General features: G+C 44.0%; 1 protein-coding gene across 1 annotated transcript in view; it reads left to right on the forward strand.

The window, feature by feature from the left end:
- Positions 1–18,990, forward strand: part of msh4 (mutS homolog 4) — a 95,186-nt gene that overhangs the window by 51,842 nt on the left and 24,354 nt on the right. Inside the window, exons 9-12 of the mRNA XM_080196449.1 lie at positions 2,516–2,583; positions 3,080–3,154; positions 12,886–12,950; positions 14,887–15,056. Of these exons, the coding sequence (XP_080052575.1) occupies positions 2,516–2,583; positions 3,080–3,154; positions 12,886–12,950; positions 14,887–15,056 (378 nt within the window). The remainder of the gene's footprint in view (positions 1–2,515; positions 2,584–3,079; positions 3,155–12,885; positions 12,951–14,886; positions 15,057–18,990) is intronic.

Consider the following 18,990-nt stretch of genomic DNA (forward strand, 5'->3'; position numbering starts at 1 on the left):
TGGTTCGGGTAGGTGCCTGTATTTGCTGCATTGTCAGCGGACGGAGGGTTTCCCAGCAAGATTCCATGGGGGCGATTGTCCCCAAAAAGTTATGTGTTGAATTTGTGTAAAAACTGGAGCAAACCTCGCTGGGAAGCACAGTGGCACAGTGGTTAGCCCTACTGCCTCACAGCACCAGGTACCTGAATTCGATTCCCAGCTGGAGTCATAGCCTGTGTGGAGTGTGCACGTTCTCCCATGCCTGCATGGATTTCCTCCAGGTGCTCCTGTTTCCTCCCACAGTCTGAAAGACGTGCTGGTTATGTGCATTTACCCAAACGGGTGCGGAATGTGGTGACTCGGGGAATTTCACAGTAACTTCAATGCACTGTTAATGTAAGCCTTACTTGTGACAAGTAAATAAAACTTTTACTTTTTCAGCGGGATTTTCAAAATGAACCTTCCGCACTCTGTGCACTGCAGAGAACCTCAGCATGATTCACGTGAAAAGTCAGTGGGCAGGGCCTATTCCGGCTGGAGAGGCTGGCAGCGTAGCGCTGAATGGACCACTGCGCACGCGCTGATCTGTCAACACTGACATCGCCGCATGTGCTGCACTGCCGGCCTCCCTATAATTGGCCAGCTGAGTTTCTGTCCAGTCCCGCAACCCCGCAATGCGGCCCCTCCGACTTCCCCACCCACTGATCACTGGCCCCACCGGACGTGTCCGGGCCAGCAGCCCCCCGCCCCCCTTCCAGACCATCCTGATCTCCTGTTCTCCCCAGCTGAAAGCCTGATCTGTGCTGAGTGACATAAAAATTTATACAACGGACTTGCTTGGTCCAAATTAGTGCAGTGGGTGTCTCATCAGCCAATAGAAAAGTGTGACATCAGGTAGCATTGATTCATGGCATGCAGGAGACACACAAGTGGGCACCCTTCTCCAGGTGGTGTGGACTGTGCTAGAAATGATTGCTGCTACAGTGTGAATCTTTCTGGAGAGGGACCAGTTTCCTAAATACTCACTTCCGTGACGCCATGGAGAAGAAATTTACAGCTGCGCGTTTTGAAGATAAACACATTTATTATTTCAGTGTACTCTGTTTTTCTAAAGAAAATAACAGTGCAACAAAAAAGAGCTTGACACAGACCAGTAACAGTGATAAATTTGCTGTCTTTTTTCTGGACACTATTGGGGGGTGATGTGGGTTGGAGAGTTGCATTTCACTATTGCCACCTGGGCTCAGTCCAGGTCCGGCCTCATGGTGCGGGGGGGTTGTTGAAAATCTCTTGTTCAATAAGAGTTCTGTCATGAAATGCACTGTGGCTCTTCCAAACCATGTTTTCATGGGCACAAGTCCAGAGCAGAAAACTGGTTGGTGGTGGTGGGGATGCTTTAACTCCTATGGCCTTGGAGGGAGTGCAGAGGAGGTTTACTAGGCTGATACCGGAGTTGAGGGGATTGAGCTATGAGGAGAGGCTGAATAAACTAGGCTTGTACTCGTTAGAGTTTAGAAGAATGAGGGGAGATCTCATTGAGACGTATAAGATGATGAATGGGATGGATAGGATAGAGGTGGAGAGACTCTTCCCGCTCAAAAAAGACAGTGGGACTAGGGGGCACAGCCTCAAGATAAAGGGGAGGCGGTTTAGAACGGAGTTGAGGAGGAACTTCTTCACTCAAAGGGTGGTGAATCTCTGGAATTCTCTGCCCATTGAAGTGGTGGAGGCTGCCTCGCTAAATATTTTTAAGACGTGGGTTGATGGGTTTTTGATAAGAGAGGGGATTAAGGGTTATGGGGAGAGGGCGGGAAAGTGGAACTGAGCCACGACAGATCAGCCATGATCTTATTGAATGGCGGGGCAGGCTCGAGGGGCTGGATGGCCTACTCCTGCTCCTATTTCTTATGTTCTTATGAAACTGCAGTTGATAAATATGTGTTGAGAAACTTTACTTTGCATCTAACCTAGAGAAGCTCGATCCTGACAACATTTATAATAGTGCCTTTTAAGGAGTTTAAAAAGAACTAAAAGTACTAATTGGGAATGCCGCCAAATATAACTGGCCATCCGGTCACATAAGGAGATAATGTTAGGACAGTAATTTAAAAGCTTGTCAAACATGTAGATTTTATCTAGAGTCTTGAAGGAGGAGAGAAAGATGGAGCGATTTAGGAAGGGAATTCCAGAACTTAGAGCCTTGGTCCCAGAAGATACAGTGACCGATAGTTGGTGAAGTTAGTAGGTAATGGAAGAGAAGCCACAGTTTGAGGAGTGCAGGGAACTCAGAAGATTGTAGATTGGAGAAGATTATAAGAGATAGGGAGAGAGTGAGGCCTTAGAACTCAAGGATGAGAATTTAAAATATGATGCAACTTGTCCTCTTACAAGTGGCATTTGTCTTCTTTGGGATGGCAGCTTTTTACATGAGACTGCTTTCCTGATAATGTTTGACTTTGATGTTACTTCTTGGCAGTGTAATTACATAATGAATATACAAATATATAAATTGTATCCTTGTGTTTTATCTCTGCAGTAATTTCCCGGTTCTTGGATACTGACCAGCTCCTGTCCGTCCTAGTGCAAATTCCAAAGCAAGACACTGTATGTTTCTTATATTCCTTTCTCTAAACTATTTGAGATTTTTTTCTCCCTAAATGTGCATGGTTTTAATGAAGATTATCATGCATCTACTTTTTCTCCTTCACTTCTCTGCCTAAAGGCAAGCTCTGTAATTATTCAGCATTAAACATGCATGACAAAGTGATTTTCTTACCATGGTGGAATGAGGAGTCTGCATGAGCTGGAATAGAGATTGAACCTTACACTGTTGGTATTAATTTAATCCACATGCTAACCATCTGCACCCCTCCCCGCCATCCGCTATCACAATACATTTGTGATATTAATTCTCTAAAATGGTACCATGTCATATTGCCCTCTAGAGTACTTGAATGTAAATTATTCTTAATTTTGAGGTAGGTAAATCTTCCAGGCATATTCGATTTAGAATTTTGTGTTGCTTTAAGTATGAAATTTTCAACTAATTCTGACTGCTTCTGAGTGATGGCGATTACAGAATTATTGTGTTTATTAACAGGTACAGGCAGCTGAATCCAAGATCACAAACTTAATTTACCTGAAACATACATTGGAATTGGTGGAACCGCTACAGGTATCGTATAGAGCTTGTGAAGTGGAAGAGATCCAAGGGAGATTCTGTATTGGCATTGTGATTACTTTATTGATAGGGGATAAGTAAATACAATTATTTTTCATAGCAGTACACAGAAATAAACACAAAAGCAAAATAGTGTAGACGCAAAAAATCTAGCATTTAGATGCTAGAGAAAACTCTGGATTCCCTCACTCAAAACGTTGTGAATCTTTGGAATTCTCCACCTGAGTGTTGTGGATGATCCGTCATTGGAACACATTGAAGGCTCAGAAAGAAACATTTTTGGTCTCAGGGAATTAAAGGCTATGGGGAGCGGGCAGAATAATGGACAAAAGCAAATTACTGCAGATGCTGAAACCTGAAACCAAAAGAGAAAATGCTGGAAAATCTCAGCAGGTTTGGCAACATTTGTAAGAAGAGAAAAGAGCTGACGTTTACAGTCCAGATGACCCTTTTTCAAAGAATAATGGAGTTGAAAGCCAAGATCAGCCATGATCATATTAAATGATGGAGCACACTCGACGGCAATGCAGTCTACTTCTACTCCTGTTTCCTGTGCTCTTGTGAAACGCTCAGAGGCCCAGCAGCATCTGTAGAGAGAACAAGGATGGAAGGTTTGAATGATATGTCACAGGCTTGAAATGTTTCTGTCTTCACAGATGCAGTAAGGAGTCTCACAACACCAGGTTAAAGTCCAACAGGTTTATTTGGTAGTAAATGCCACAAGCTTTCAGAACGTTGTTCCTTCATCAGGGGAGCCATTCACCTGGCGAAGGAACAGCGTTCTGAAAGCTTGTGGCGTTTACTATCAAATAAATCTGTTGGACTTTAACCTGGTGTTGTGACACTTCTTACTGTGTTTACCCCAGACCAATGCCGGCATCTCCACATCTTCACAAATGCAGCCAGACTTGCTGAGTGTTTCCAACATTTTGTGTTTTTATTTTATATTCGGAATAAGCAAAGCTGTGTTACCTGTTCCACTGGGTAGAGATGTCACCATGGCTTTGTGAGTGGAAAATCATGTCTGACAAATTTGATTGAGTTTTTTGAAGGGGTAACCAAGAAGGTAGATGAGGGCAGTGCAGTTGATGTTGTCTACATGGAATTTAGCAAGGCCTTTGACAAGGTACTGCATGGTGGGTTGTTGCATGAAGTTAAATCTCACGGGATCCAGGGTGAGGTAATAAATGGATACAAAATTGGCTTCTTCACAGAAGCCAGAGGCTGGTTGTAGAGAGTTGTTTTTCAGACTGGAGGCCTGTGACCAGTGGTGTGCCTCAGGGACCAGTGTTGGGCCCACTGTTATTTGTCATTTATATTAATGATTTGGATGAGAACATAAGAACATAAGAACATAAGAAATAGGAGCAGGAGTAGGCCATCTAGCCCTTCGAGCCTGCCCCGCCATTCAATAAGATCATGGCTGATCTGTTGTGGCTCAGTTCCACTTTCCCGCCCTCTCCCCATAACCCTTAATCCCCTCTCTTATCAAGAACCCATCAACCCGCTTCTTAAAAATATTTAGCGAGGCAGCCTCCACCACTTCAACGGGCAGAGAATTCCAGAGATTCACCACCCTTTGAGTGAAGAAGTTCCTCCTCAACTCCGTTCTAAACCGCCTCCCCTTTATCTTGAGGCTGTGCCCCCTAGTCCTACTGTCTTTTTTGAGCGGGAAGAGTCTCTCCACCTCTATCCTATCCATCCCATTCATCATCTTATACGTCTCAATGAGATCTCCCCTCATTCTTCTAAACTCTAACGAGTACAAGCCTAGTTTATTCAGCCTCTCCTCATAGCTCAATCCCCTCAACTCCGGTATCAGCCTAGTAAACCTCCTCTGCACTCCCTCCAGGGCCAAAATATCCTTGCACAGGTGCGGCGCCCAAAACTGCACACAGTACTCCAGCTGCGGCCTCACCAATGCCCTATACAGCTGCAGCAAGACCTCCCTACTTTTATATTCAATCCCCCTCGCTATGAAGGCCAGCATCCCATTCGCCTTCCTGACCACCTGCTGCACCTGCAAGCTGGGTTTTTGCGACTCATGCACAAGGACCCCGAGGTCCCTCTGCACCGTCGCCTGCTGCAGTTTTTCGCCCCGTAAGTAATAGTCCTTCCTACCATTCTTCCTACCAAAGTGGACCACCTCACACTTGCCAACATTAAATTCCATTTGCCATTTCCTGGCCCATTCGCCCAGCCTATCTAGATCCTTCTGCAGACTCTCCACACCCTATATAGGGAGCATGGTTAGTAAGTTTGCAGATGACACCAAGATTGGTGGTATGGTGGACAGTGAGGAAGGTTATCTCCAATTGCAGCAGGAGCTTGATCAATTGGGTCAGTGGGCTGATAAATGGCAGATGGAGTTTAATTTAGACAAATGTGAGATAATGCATTTTGGTAGATTGAACCAGGGCAGGACTTACTCAGTTAATGGTAAGGTACTGGGGAGAGTTACAGAACAAAGAGATCGAGGGTACATGTTCATAGCTCCTTGAAAGTGGAGTCACAGGTGGACAGAGTGGTGAAGAAGGCATTCGGCGTGCTTGGTTTCATCGGTCAGAACATTGAATACAGGAGATGGAACGTCTTGTTGAAGTTGTACAAGACATTGGTAAGGTCACACTTGGAATACTGTGTGCAATTCTGGTCACCCCATTATAGAAAGGATATTATTAAACTAGAAAAAGTGCAGAAAAGATTTATTAGGATGCTATCGGGAGTTGATGGATTGAGTTATAAGGAGAGGCTGGATAGACTGGGACTTTTTCTCTTGAGTGTGGGAGGCTGAGGGGTGATCTTATAGAGGTCTGTAAAATAATGAGGGCACAGACAAGGTAGATAGTCAATATTTTTTCCCAAAGTTAGGGGAGTGTAAAACTAGAGGGCATAGGTTTAAGGTGAGTGGGGGGAGATACGAAACTGTCCAGAGGGGCAATTTTTTTACACAGAAGGATTGACTGTCTCGATCGAGCTGCCGGAGGTAGTAATAGAGGTGGATACACTTTTATCTTTTAAAAAACATTTAGATAGCTACATGAGTATAATGGGTATACAGGGATATGGGCCAAATACGGGCAATTGGGATTAGCTTAGGGGTTTAAAAAAAAATAAGGCTGGCATGGACAAGTTGGGCCGAAAAGCCTGTTGCTTTTCAATGGCATAGAAAAATCTGTACCCTTGTTCTGTCATTCACACATTCTGATCATTTAATGGATGCTTTCAGCACAATTCTCAGCCTTTATCATCATCATTTACATTTCCTTTGCCCAATGACAGCATCCCACCACCCTCATATTATAAATCTTGTCTGATTTTCTTTGCTTTCAGCTCTGAGGAAGGATCATCCAGACTCAACATGTTGACTCTGTTCTCGTAGATTATCATAGAATCCTACAGTGCAGAAGGAGACCATTCTGCCCATTGAGTCTGCACTGATCACAATCCTACCCAGGCCCTACCCCCATAACCCCATGCATTTACCCTAGCTAGTACCCCTGACACTAAGGGGCAATCTAGAATGGCCAATCCACCTAACCCACACATCTTTGGACTGTGGGAGGAAACCAAAGCACCCGGAGCAAACCCATGCAGACATGGGGAGAACATGCAAACGCCACACATAAAGCGACCCAAGCTGGGAATTGAACACGGGTTCCTGGCGCTGTGAGGCAGCAGTCACTGTGCTGCCCATCACCCCACAGGTACTGTGAGATCTGCTAAGTTTCCCCAGCATTTACTGTTTTTATTTCAGATTCCAGCATCTGCAGCAATTTGCCTTTATCACATCTCATCTCATTCACTTTGTAAATAAAGCCAATTTAATTCAAGTGTAACTTGCCTTGGAATCATCAGATATATTCTCATCCATCTGCTGTTTCTCCCTTTGATCTGTTGTGCTGTGATTAGATCAGTACCTCAGACATTCTGATCAAACCAGTTTCAGTTGCTTCTGCCAAAACTCACTGTTGCTTCAGCCAAAACTCTAATACCATTACTGCAACAATTCTTATTAATCTCATATTGGCTCCAATTTGCTTTCTCAATGTATTTCTACTATCCATCCTGCTTCATGACACTGTGTGATAGGAGAAAAATGGTAGATTGGTCTTAACAATCTACAATTTTTATACTATCGCACACAATTTCCTTTTAAGTGAATCAAGTATGTCAGTCTTCAGCCACCTTTCCTGTTTTTGCTAAAAATGTGCGAACTTTGACAGTGGTTAGCACTGCTGCTTCATAGCTCCAGGGACCTGGGTTCGATTCCTGGCTTGGGTCACTGTCTGTGTGGAGTTTGCATATTCTCCTCGTGTCTGCGTGGGTTTCCTCTGGGTGCTCCGGTTTCCTCCCACAGTCCAAAGATGTGTGGGTTAGGTTAATTGGCCATGCTAAATTGACCGAAGATCCATAAGTTAGAGAGAATTAGTGGGAAAAATGTGTACAGATTGGGAGTGGGGCCTGGATGGGATTGTGGTCGGTGTGGACTCGATGGGCCGAGTGGCCTCTTTCTGTGTTGTAGGATTTCTATGATAAATATTTTGCATAATGATGGGCCTTTCATGACCTTGGGATGTTCCAAAGTACTTCAGAGCGAATGAAGTCCTTTGATCCATACTTCACAGTTCCAGGTTCCTATCATGTGTTTTTCATGATGACAGCATCACTGGAAAGGCCAGCATTTACTCACCATTCCTAATTGCCGTTAAGAAGGACGCAGTGAGCTGCCTTTTTGAAATGCTGCTGTCTATCTGGAATAGGTACATCCATACTGTTGTTAGGATCATAGTTCAGCAGAAATATATTCCGATGGTAAAGAAGGAATGTAGGAGAAGGGATAACTAGCTGTGGTTATTGAAGGAAATAAAGGAGAGTATTAAGTTAAAAGCTGATGCGTTCAGAGTGGCTAAAAGTAGTGGGCGATTAGAAGATTGGGAAAAATTTAAAAATCAACAAAGAATGACTAAGAAGTTGATAAAGAAAGGAAAGATAAACTATGAAGCTAAACTAGCACTAAATATAAAAAGGACAGTACAAGTTTTTACAAATATATAAAGAAGAGGAGGCTGGCTAGAGTGAATGTTGGACCCTTAGAAGATGAGAGGGGGAATTTAGCGGTAGGAGATGAGGAAATGGCTGAGGCCTTAAACAAGTTTTTTGCCTCGGTCTTCATGGAGGAGGACACGAATAGTTTGCCGGATCTTAAAGATAGAAGGATGGTAGGAGTTGAGGGCCTGAATGCGATTACTGTCACTAGAGACGTAGTGCTTGATAGACTAATGGGACTGAAGGTGGACAAGTCCCCAGGACCGGATGGAATGCATCCCAGGGTTCTGAAAGAAATGGCAGAGGTGATAGTGGATGCCTTAATTATTTACCAAAATTCACTGGATTCCGGGGAAGTGCCAGAAGATTGGAAAACGGCTAATGTTACGCCGCTGTTTAAAAAAGGTAGCAGGCAAAAGGCAGGGAATTATAGGCCGGTTAGTTTAACGTCTGTAGTTGGAAAAATGCTTGAATCCGTCATCAAAGAAGAAATAGTGAGGCACCTAGAAAGGAATGGTTTGATAGAGCAGACGCAGCATGGATTCGTTAAGAGGAATTCGTATTTGACAAATTTATTGGATTTCTATGAGGATGTGACTAGTGCGGTAGAGAGCGGGGAACCGGTGGATGTGGTGTTTTTAGATTTTCAGAAGGCATTTGATAATGTGCCTCATAAAAGGCTGCTGCGGAAGGTTAGGGTGCACGGAGTTGGGGGTAAGGTATTAGCGTGGATAGAGGATTAGTTGTCTAATAGGAAGCAGAGAGCTGGTATCAATGGGTGCTATTCTGATTGGCGGTTGGTGACTAGTGGAGTGCCGCAGGGATCGGCGCTGGGGCCTCAGCTATTTACCATTTATATAGATGATCTGGAGGAGGGGGTTGACTGTAGGGTGACAAAATTTGCTGATGACACGAAGATGAGTGGAAAAGCAAATTGCGTGGAGGGTGTGGAAAGTTTGCAGAGGAATCTGGATAGGCTAAGCGAGTGGGAGAGGACCTGACAGATGGAGTATAGTGTTAGCAAGTGTGAGGTTATCCACTTTGGCAGGAATAATAGTAGGAGGGATTACTATTTAAAGGGCGAAAAGCTGCAGCATGCTACAGTGCAGAGGGACCTGGGGGACCTTGTGCATGAGTTGCAAAAACCCAGCCTGCAGGTGCAGCAGGTGATCAAGAAGGTGAATGGAATGCTGGCCTTTATAGTGGGGGGGATAGAATATAAAAGTAGGGAGGTCTTGCTGCAACTGTACAGGGTACTGGTGAGGTCGCAGCTGGAGTACTGTGTGCAGTTTTGGTCGCCGCACTTGCGGAAGGATATATTGGCCTTGCAGGGAGGGCAGAGGAGGTTCACTAGGCTGATACCGGAGATGAGGGGGTTGGACTATGAAGAGAGACTAAATAGACTGGGTCTGTACTCGGTGGAGTTTAGGAGGATGAGGGAGGATCTTATAGAGACGTATAAGATAATGAAAGGGATGGATAGGGTAGAGGTAGAGAGATTCTTCCTGCTTAGAAAGGATAGCAGGACTAGAGGGCACAGCCTCAAGGTAAGGGGGGAGCAGTTTAGATCAGAGTTGAGGAGGAACTTCTTCACTCGAAGGGTGGTGAATCTCTGGAATTCTCTGCCCGTTGAGGTGGTGGGGGCTACCTCGCTAAATATATTTAAGTCACGGGTAGATAGGTTTTTGATAGACAGGGGAATTAAGGGTTATGGGGAGAAAGCGGGAAAGTGGAACTGATCCACTTCAGATCAGCCATGATCTTATTGAATGGCGGGGCAGGCTCGAAGGGCTAGATGGCCTACTCCTGCTCCTATTTCTTATGTTCTTATGATCTTATGCTTTTGACCCAGAATCAGGGAGTCTATGGCCAAGTGGTTTATCGCTAGACTATTAATCCAGAAACTCAGTTAACGTTCTGGGGACCTGGGTTCAAATTCTGCCACAGCAGATGGTGAAATTTGAATTCAATAAAAATCATCCCAAATTAAGAATCTATTGATGACCATGAAACCATTGTCGATCATCAGAAAAACCCATCTGGTTTACTACGTCCTATAGGGAAGAAAATCTGTCGTCTGTACCTGATCTGGCCCACACATGACTCCAGAGCCACAGCAATATGGTTGACCCTCAACTGCCTCTGAAATGGCCAGCAAGCCACTCAGTTCAAGGTGACTAGGGATGGGCAATAAATGCTGGCCAGCCAGCGATGCACATGTTCCACGAATGAATTTTTAAAAATTGACTTGCGGATGAATCATCTCAGCTGCAAAGAAATGTTCATTATCATCATGCCCCTCCATTAGAGTTGACATGGTCAGTGATAAGTCACCACTGATGTATGTGGTTAACACTGATTGTTGCTCTCCAAATAATCCTTGGTGCACTGACCTCATCAGTCTGTGTTTGCGATTGTTACCCTGGAGTTAAAAGTTAAAGCTTATTTATTAGTCACAAGAAAGGCTTAACACTGCAATGAAGTTACTGTGAAATTCCCCTAGTCACCACACTCCGGCACCTGTTTGTGTCAATGCACCTAACCAGCACGTCTTTCAGACTGTGAGAGGAAACTGGAGCACCCAGCGGAAACCCACGCAGACACGGGGAGAACGTACAACCTCCTCACAGACAGTAACCCAACCAGGAATGGAATCTGGATTCCTGGCACGGTGAAGTAGCAGTGCTAACCACTGTGCCACTGTGCCGCCTGCACTCTGCATCATACTCTGAGTGTGCAGGCACATACATCCCTGTTAATAATGTGCAAGAGCACACAAGCTAAGCAGAACACTCTAATCCATCAGCTGTGGGTGCTGGGGAGTCTTTACAGGCCTTCACAGTGTTGCAAAGAGCATCTTTAAGTGAAACTAGGGGCAAGTGCCTTTACACAGTCACCCGAGGCCGGAATTGTACCCGAGTTCCTGGCACTCTGAGGCAGCAGTGCTGACTGCTGTGCCTCTTCACTTTACTTTGAGACTTTTTGATTGACTTTATCTTGAATTTCACTTCAACTCCCTTCATTGAGTCAAGTGTTCTTCAAATAGCAGAATCAGCGGAACAGGCTCGAAGAACCAAATGGCCTCCTCCTGGTCCTATCTTCTATGGATACACTTGCACCAACTTTTACAGATGCACCGTAGAAAGCATTCTTTCTGGTTGTATCACAGCTTGGTATGGCTCCTGCTCTGTCCACGACGGCAAGAAACTACAAGGGTTGTGAACGAGGCCCAGTCCATCACTCAAATCGGCTTCCCATCCATTGACTCTGTCTACACTTCCCGCTGCCTCAGAAAAGCAGTCAGCATAATTAAGGATCCCACATACCCTGGACATTCTCTCTGCCACCTTCTTCCTTCGGGAAAAAGATACAAAAGTCTGAGGACACGTACCAACCAACTCAAGATCAGCTTCTTCCCTGCTGCCATCAGACATTTGAATGGGCTACTTCGCATTAAATTGATCTTTCTCTACACCCTAGCTATGACTGTAAGACTACGTTCTGCACTCTCCCCTTTCCTTCTCTATGAACTTTGTCTGTATTGCGTGCAAGAAGCAATACTTTTCACTGTATGTTAATACATGTGTGAATAACAAATCAAATCAAATCACATCAAAATCTTGTATTTATCCAGACGGTGCAGTAGGTCAGATTTGACATTGAACCAATCTGTTGACAACACTTCAATTAGGCTTTATCTCCTTCAACCATGAGCTCCCAAATAGAGCTGGAAATTTACCACAGACCACGTGGAGAGGTAACTCCACTGTTTGTCAAGTCAACTCTATGTTGATCATGATGTAACCTTTTAACAGCACAATCTCTTCCATGTATATGCAATTTACCACAGCAGTCAAAATGTGAGCAGAGTTTTCAGAGCAGTTTGTTGGATGTGGATTGGTCTGTGGTCATCTTAGTGAAATGACAGCTCTGAATAAAAATATTTCTCTTTTCAGCTTTGTAGTTACAGAGCATCAACTGAGCAGGGAGAAGCCTCAAGATAGACATGTATCACTGTAATAACATTAACACAGCATGGCAGAAGTATGTACTGTACTGTGTACACTCTTCCTTTTTTTAAGATTGCATCTCCCTTGTTTTCAATTCCCCATCAAAGGAAATATTTTTTCCATATCTACATGTTGAATCTCTTTTTTGATCTGAACGGGGATTGATAATGACAAAGAGGGGTGCATATTTCCTCTATAGAACAAAGAGAAATGACATCTCTGGAATTCTTTGCCTGTATCTCTGGAATTCTCTGCCCGTTGAAATAGAGGAGGCTACCTCGCTAAATATATTTAAGACACAGGTAGATAGGTTTTTGACAGACAAGGGAATTAAGGGTTATGGGGAGAAAGCGGGAAAGTGGAACTGATCCACTTCAGATCAGCCATGATCTTATTGAATGGTGGAACAGGCTCGAAGGGCTAGATGCCTACTCTGCTCCAATTTCTTATGTTCTTATGACATATGCATCAAATACAGAGAAGCTTGAAAACTAAGTAACATTACAGCAGGGAATTTATAAGTGTTGCGAAGGAGGGAAGAATCAAAATTGCTGAGTAAAATTAGCTTTTAACTGAAATCAGCTATGTCTTTTCTAGAAAATGTTGAATAATATAATTTTCCAAAACTGCTGAGATGTGTTTACAATCATTGCTTTTGTTCTACAGGAAACTTTGAAAAGTTGCAAGACATCATTACTTAAGGCTTATTGCAGTTCACTTGAAGATAGCAGGTAACCCAAAATAGTAATTTACCTTATTTATTTCAATCATACAACTTTCAGTAAAAGCTGCATAATCAAATTGGGTTTCATTAGTTAAAATGACTTAACCAGATATCATATTAACATTGGACCTAAAAATAACTTGGAGCTGGGGAGAGGTTGGGTGAGAGAAGACTTTTGGATGGAGAACCTGAAAAGAATTTCCCACAGGATCTCTTTTAAATGATCTAAACATGTTTCCCAACTGACAGCCAGGGTGTGGAGGGAGTAGTGGAAAAGAGCATGTGGGCTAGGGATCAGCCAGTCAGCATAAAATGGGGTGGCATGGTGGCACAGTGGTGGGACCAAGTGTGACTCCTGGCTTGGGTCACTCTCTGTGCGGAGTCGGCACTCTGCGTGAATTTCCTCCGGGTGCTTGGGTTTCCTCCCACAGTCTGAAAGGTGTGCAGGTTAGATGAATTAGCCATGCCAAATTCTCCCTCCGTGTACCCAAACAGGTGCCAGAGAATTTACTAATAAATAGACTAGGGAATTTTCACAGTAACTTCATTGCAGTGTTAATGTAAGACCATTTGTGACAAATAAATAAACTTTAAAACTTTAAAATTGTTTGGTCAAGTTAGGTGGGGGGATCCCTTCCTAATCCTGCTGGCCCCTAAGCATTGGAGGAAAGACACTAACCTTACAACCTGGCTGTTTTTGCCTCTTTTGATCTGTTGGGTTTCCTAGGGTTCAATGGAATTGGAAAAATAAAACAACTTGAAGTGGAGCCACGTAGGCTCTGTAACTTATTTTAACAAGTCATTCTCTTCCTGTTAGTGGCTTTGATGCTCCAACCCAGCCCATCTCTGTTAAAGCTGGATAAAAGCTTTGTCTGCCTTGACAAAGGGTCATCTGGACTCGAAACGACAGCTGTTTTCTCTCCTGACAGATGCTGCCAGACCTGCTGAGATTTTCCAGCATTTTCTCTTTTGGCTTCTGTTAAAGCTGGAAGTGGCTGAATGGGAGACCAGTTTTGGTGGGATTTTCATTTTTTATTTTCATCATCACTACTTACTGCCTCCTTTCCCACACACTCTTGGGATTAAAATTACCCATGTAATCTGACAACACAAAAGAAGCAATTTTGACCCATTCTGTCAGCATAGGTTCTTTGAAAGAACTACCCAATTAGTCCCACCCACTCTTCCTCCATAACCTTGCAGTTCCTCCCCTTATCCAGTTTAACTTTGAAAATGAACTCACTTCCACCATCCTTTTAAGCATTGCATTCCAGATCACAACAAGTTGAGAAATTCTTTCATGGCATGTGTATGTTGCTGACAAGGCCATCATTTGTTGCACATCCCTAGTTGGTCCTATGGTGATGAACCACCTTCTTGATCCACTACAATTCATCTGCTGTGTTAAAAATAAATATTCACCTCCTTTAATCTTCTTGAATCTAGCTCTTCTGGTTACTGACTTGTTAGGCAGCTTCTCCCTATTCATTCTGTCAAAATCCTTAGATTATTGAAACCCTCTGTTAAATTTTTTTGTTCACTCATGGGGCATGAGCATTATTGGAACTTATTACCTATCCCAAATCGTCCATGAGACAGTGGCAGTAAACTGAACTTTTTGAACAGTTTAATCTTCTCTGTTCTAAGGAGAACTATCTGAGCTTCTCCAGCGTCTCTATGCATATAACTGAAGTTCCTTATCCCTGGTGCCAATCTGGTAACTATCCTCTCCAACTCCTTTGAGGCCTTGACCTTTTTAATGTGCTCAGAATTAGACAGCTGGGGTTTAATTTTTATCTATTTCATATTTTGTCCCAAGTTCATAAAGTTCTTTGAGGAATTTGTTTTTTAAAAACTTGCTTTGCTTAACTTTTTTGATGTTTCTTTTTAAATATGTTTTCAATAAATTCATTGCATTTATCTTTGCACTGTGAATATTACAGATTCAATCTCATTCTGGAGCAAATCAAAACTGTCATCAATGATGATACCAGATACATTAAAGGCTGCTTGAATATGAGAACTCAGAAATGCTACGCTGTCAAACCAAATATCAATGAGTTCCTTGATATTGCTCGCCGTACATATGCAGAGATTGTGGATGATGTGGCAGGTACAGTTTACATGTTGGTATCTTACCGTGTCTGATAAATGAAGATGAAACAGTTCAGATAAACAAGTTTAAACTGTTAAAATGAGCAGAGTTTACACTTTAAAATTGTGCTGGTTAGATTATAGGTGCAATTTCTTTTGCAGAATAGCAAACCCTAAATTTTCCATGAATCAGTGACATGCTTTTCTCTTTTTCCATTATAAGTGCGTAAGATGGGATAGTCTCACGCAGTTTTATTTCATGATCAGTGGTGTAACAATGTTGCTTGATGCTGCCTATAAACATCTAGCAGGCTTTGTGGTGTAGATTCCTCTTTCTTGACAAGAGTTTCAATCTGGAGCCAAATCAAGGGGATTTCCCAGTATCCAGGAATATTGATGTCATTAAGCTGAGTGAGCATCCAGTGACTTTTAAATACCCCACAGATAGCAAACTGAATCCCTTCACTTTTCATTTTCAGATAGAGGTTGAATCTGTCATTTTCACATTGATTTTGATTAGATTAAGATAGAAGCTAAAATAATGTGAACAGAATTTATCAAAAATAATCCTTTATTTGAAAGTTATATGTTGTTTTTTATCACAATGAAAACTTTGGAGACTATGCAAAGAGTGAGGGGAGATTTCAATCTGCATATTGATTGGTCGACCCATGTTGGACGAGGTGCGCTCGAGGAGGAGTTCTTGGAATGCTGCCGGGATAATTTCCTTGAACAGTGTGTGTTGGAGCCGACGAGGGAGCGAGCTATCTTGGATCTGGTGCTATGTAATGAGGCGGGTAGAATTAGGGACCTTGCGGTGAAGGATCCTCTTGGAGAGAGTGATCATTGTATGGTGGAGTTTCTGGTGCAGATGGAGGAGGAGAAAGTGAGTTCCCGGACACGCGTCCTTTGTTTGAATAGAGGGGAGTATGGTAGGATGAGAGAAGAATTGGCGAATGTGGACTGGGGGAGTGCGTTGGAAGGTAGGTCTGCTGAGGAGCAGTGGAGGATCTTTAAGGAGATCTTTCTTGGTGCTCAGCAGAAATTTATTCCGATGGTTAAAAAGGACAGTAGGAGGAGAGGTAATAAGCCGTGGATAACGAAGGAGGTGAAGGAAAGTGTTAAATTAAAAGCGGAGGAATTTAGAGTAGCTAAGAGTAGTGGGCGAGAAGAGGATTGGGAAAGGTTTAAATGTCAACAAAGATTGACAAAGAAGTTGATAAAGGAGGGTAGGAGAAGCTATGAGGCTGGGCTAGCACTTAATATAAAAAAGGATAGCAAGAGTTTTTATAAATATATAAAAAGGAAGAGGCTGGCTAGGGTGAACGTTGGTCCTTTAGAGGATGAGAAAGGGGAGCTAGTGGTAGGGGATGGGGATATGGCTAAGGTCTTGAATAACTTTTTTGTTTCTGTCTTCACGGAGGAGGACGTGAATAATTTGCCGGGTGTTAGCGATGGAAAGGTGGTAGGAATGGAGGGTCTTAATGACATTACTGTTACTAGAGAGGTGGTGCTCGACAGACTGGAGGGGCTGATTGTGGACAAGTCCCCAGGACCGGATGGAATGCATCCGAGGGTTCTGAAAGAAATGGCGGAGGTGATAGTGGATGCCTTGGTGGTTATTTTCCAGACGTCGCTGGATTCCGGGGAAGTGCCGGAAGATTGGAAAACGGCTAATGTTACGCCGTTGTTTAAGAAGGGTGCCAGGCAAAAGGCGGGGAATTATAGGCCGGTTAGTTTAACGTCTGTGGTAGGTAAAATGTTAGAATCCGTCATTAAGGAGGAAATTGCGAGGCATCTTGAAGGGAATTGCTTGATAGGGCGGACGCAACACGGTTTCATTAAAGGGAAATCGTGTCTGACAAATTTACTGGAGTTCTATGAGGATGTGTCTAGGGCAGTGGATAGAGGAGAGCCGGTGGATGTGGTCTTTCTGGATTTTCAGAAGGCGTTTGACAAGGTACCTCACAAGAGGTTATTGCAGAAGGTCAGGGGACATGGAGTTGGGGGTAGGGTGTTAGCGTGGATAGAGGATTGGTTGTCAAATAGGAGGCAGAGAGTGGGGGTCAATGGGTGCTATTCGGATTGGCGGTTGGTGACTAGTGGGGTGCCCCAGGGGTCGGTGCTGGGGCCTCAGCTATTTACCATTTATATAGATGATCTGGAGGAGGGAACCGAGTGCAGGGTGTCGAAATTTGCTGATGACACCAAGATTGGGGGAAAGGCAAATTGTGCGGAGGGTGTGGAGAGTCTGCAGAAGGATCTAGATAGGCTGGGCGAATGGGCCAGGAAATGGCAAATGGAATTTAATGTTGGCAAGTGTGAGGTGGTCCACTTTGGTAGGAAGAATGGTAGGAAGGACTATTACTTACGTGGCGAAAAACTGCAGCAGGCGACGGTGCAGAGGGACCTCGGGGTCCTTGTGCATGAGTCGCAAAAACCCAGCTTGCAGGTGCAGCAGGTGGTCAGGAAGGCGAATGGGATGCTGGCCTTCATAGCGAGGGGGATTGAATATAAAAGTAGGGAGGTCTTGCTGCAGCTGTATAGGGCATTGGTGAGGCCGCAGCTGGAGTACTGTGTGCAGTTTTGGGCGCCGCACCTGCGCAAGGATATTTTGGCCCTGGAGGGAGTGCAGAGGAGGTTTACTAGGCTGATACCGGAGTTGAGGGGATTGAGCTATGAGGAGAGGCTGAATAAACTGGGCTTGTACTCGTTAGAGTTTAGAAGAATGAGGGGAGATCTCATTGAGACGTATAAGATGATGAATGGGATGGATAGGATAGAGGTGGAGAGACTCTTCCCGCTCAAAAAAGACAGTAGGACTAGAGGGCACAGCCTCAAGATAAAGGGGAGGCGGTTTAGAACAGAGTTGAGGAGGAACTTCTTCACTCAAAGGGTGGTGAATCTCTGGAATTCTCTGCCCGTTGAAGTGGTGGAGGCTGCCTCGCTAAATATTTTTAAGAAGCGGGTTGATGGGTTCTTGATAAGAGAGGGGATTAAGGGTTATGGGGAGAGGGCGGGAAAGTGGAACTGAGCTACCACAGATCAGCCATGATCTTATTGAATGGCGGGGCAGGCTCGAAGGGCTAGATGGCCTACTCCTGCTCCTATTTCTTATGTTCTTATGTTCTTATTAAATGGGTGTTTTTCTGGTTGGCAATCAGTGACTAGTGGTGTGCCTCAGGGATCAGTGTTGGGATCGCAATTGTTTATGATTTACATAGATGATTTGGAGTTGGGGACCAAGTGTAGAGTGCCAAAATTCGCAGATGATATTAAGATGGGTGGCGGAGCAAAGTGTGCAGAGGATGCTGAAAGTCTGCAAAGAGATATAGATAGTCTAAGTGAGTAAGCGAGGGTCTGGCAGATGGAGTACAATGTTGGTAAATGTGAGGTCATCCATTTTGGTAGGAATAACAGCAAAATGGACTATTATTTAAATGGTAAAAAATTGCAATGTGCTGCTGTGCAGAGGGACCTGGGTGTCCTTGTGCAGGAATCTCAAAGAGTTGGTTTGCAGGTGCAGCAGGTAATTAAGAAGGCAAATGGAATTCTGTCCTTCATTGTTAGAGGGATGGAGTTTAAAAACAGCGAGGTTATGTTGCAGCTGTATAAAGTGCAGGTGAGGCCACACCTGGAGTACTGTGTACAGTTTTGGTCTCCTTACTTGAGAAAGGATATACTAGCACTGGAGGGGGTGCAGGGGAGATTCACTAGGTTGATTCAGGAGTTGAGAGGGTTGGTTTATGGGGAGAGACTGAGTAGACTGGGGCTTTACTCATTGGAATTTAGAAGAATGAGGGGAGATCTTAAAGAAACATTGAAGATTATGAAAGGAATAGATAAGATAGAAGCAGGGAAGTTGTTTCCACTGGTGGGTGAAACTAGAACTAGGGGGCATGGCCTCCTAGAACTGAGTTGAGGAGGAACTTCTTCACACAAAGGGATGTGAA

This window comes from Carcharhinus amblyrhynchos, chromosome 9, assembly GCF_965287045.1.
Source record: "Carcharhinus amblyrhynchos chromosome 9, sCarAmb.v2.hapA, whole genome shotgun sequence".
Lineage (NCBI taxonomy): Eukaryota > Metazoa > Chordata > Chondrichthyes > Carcharhiniformes > Carcharhinidae > Carcharhinus > Carcharhinus amblyrhynchos.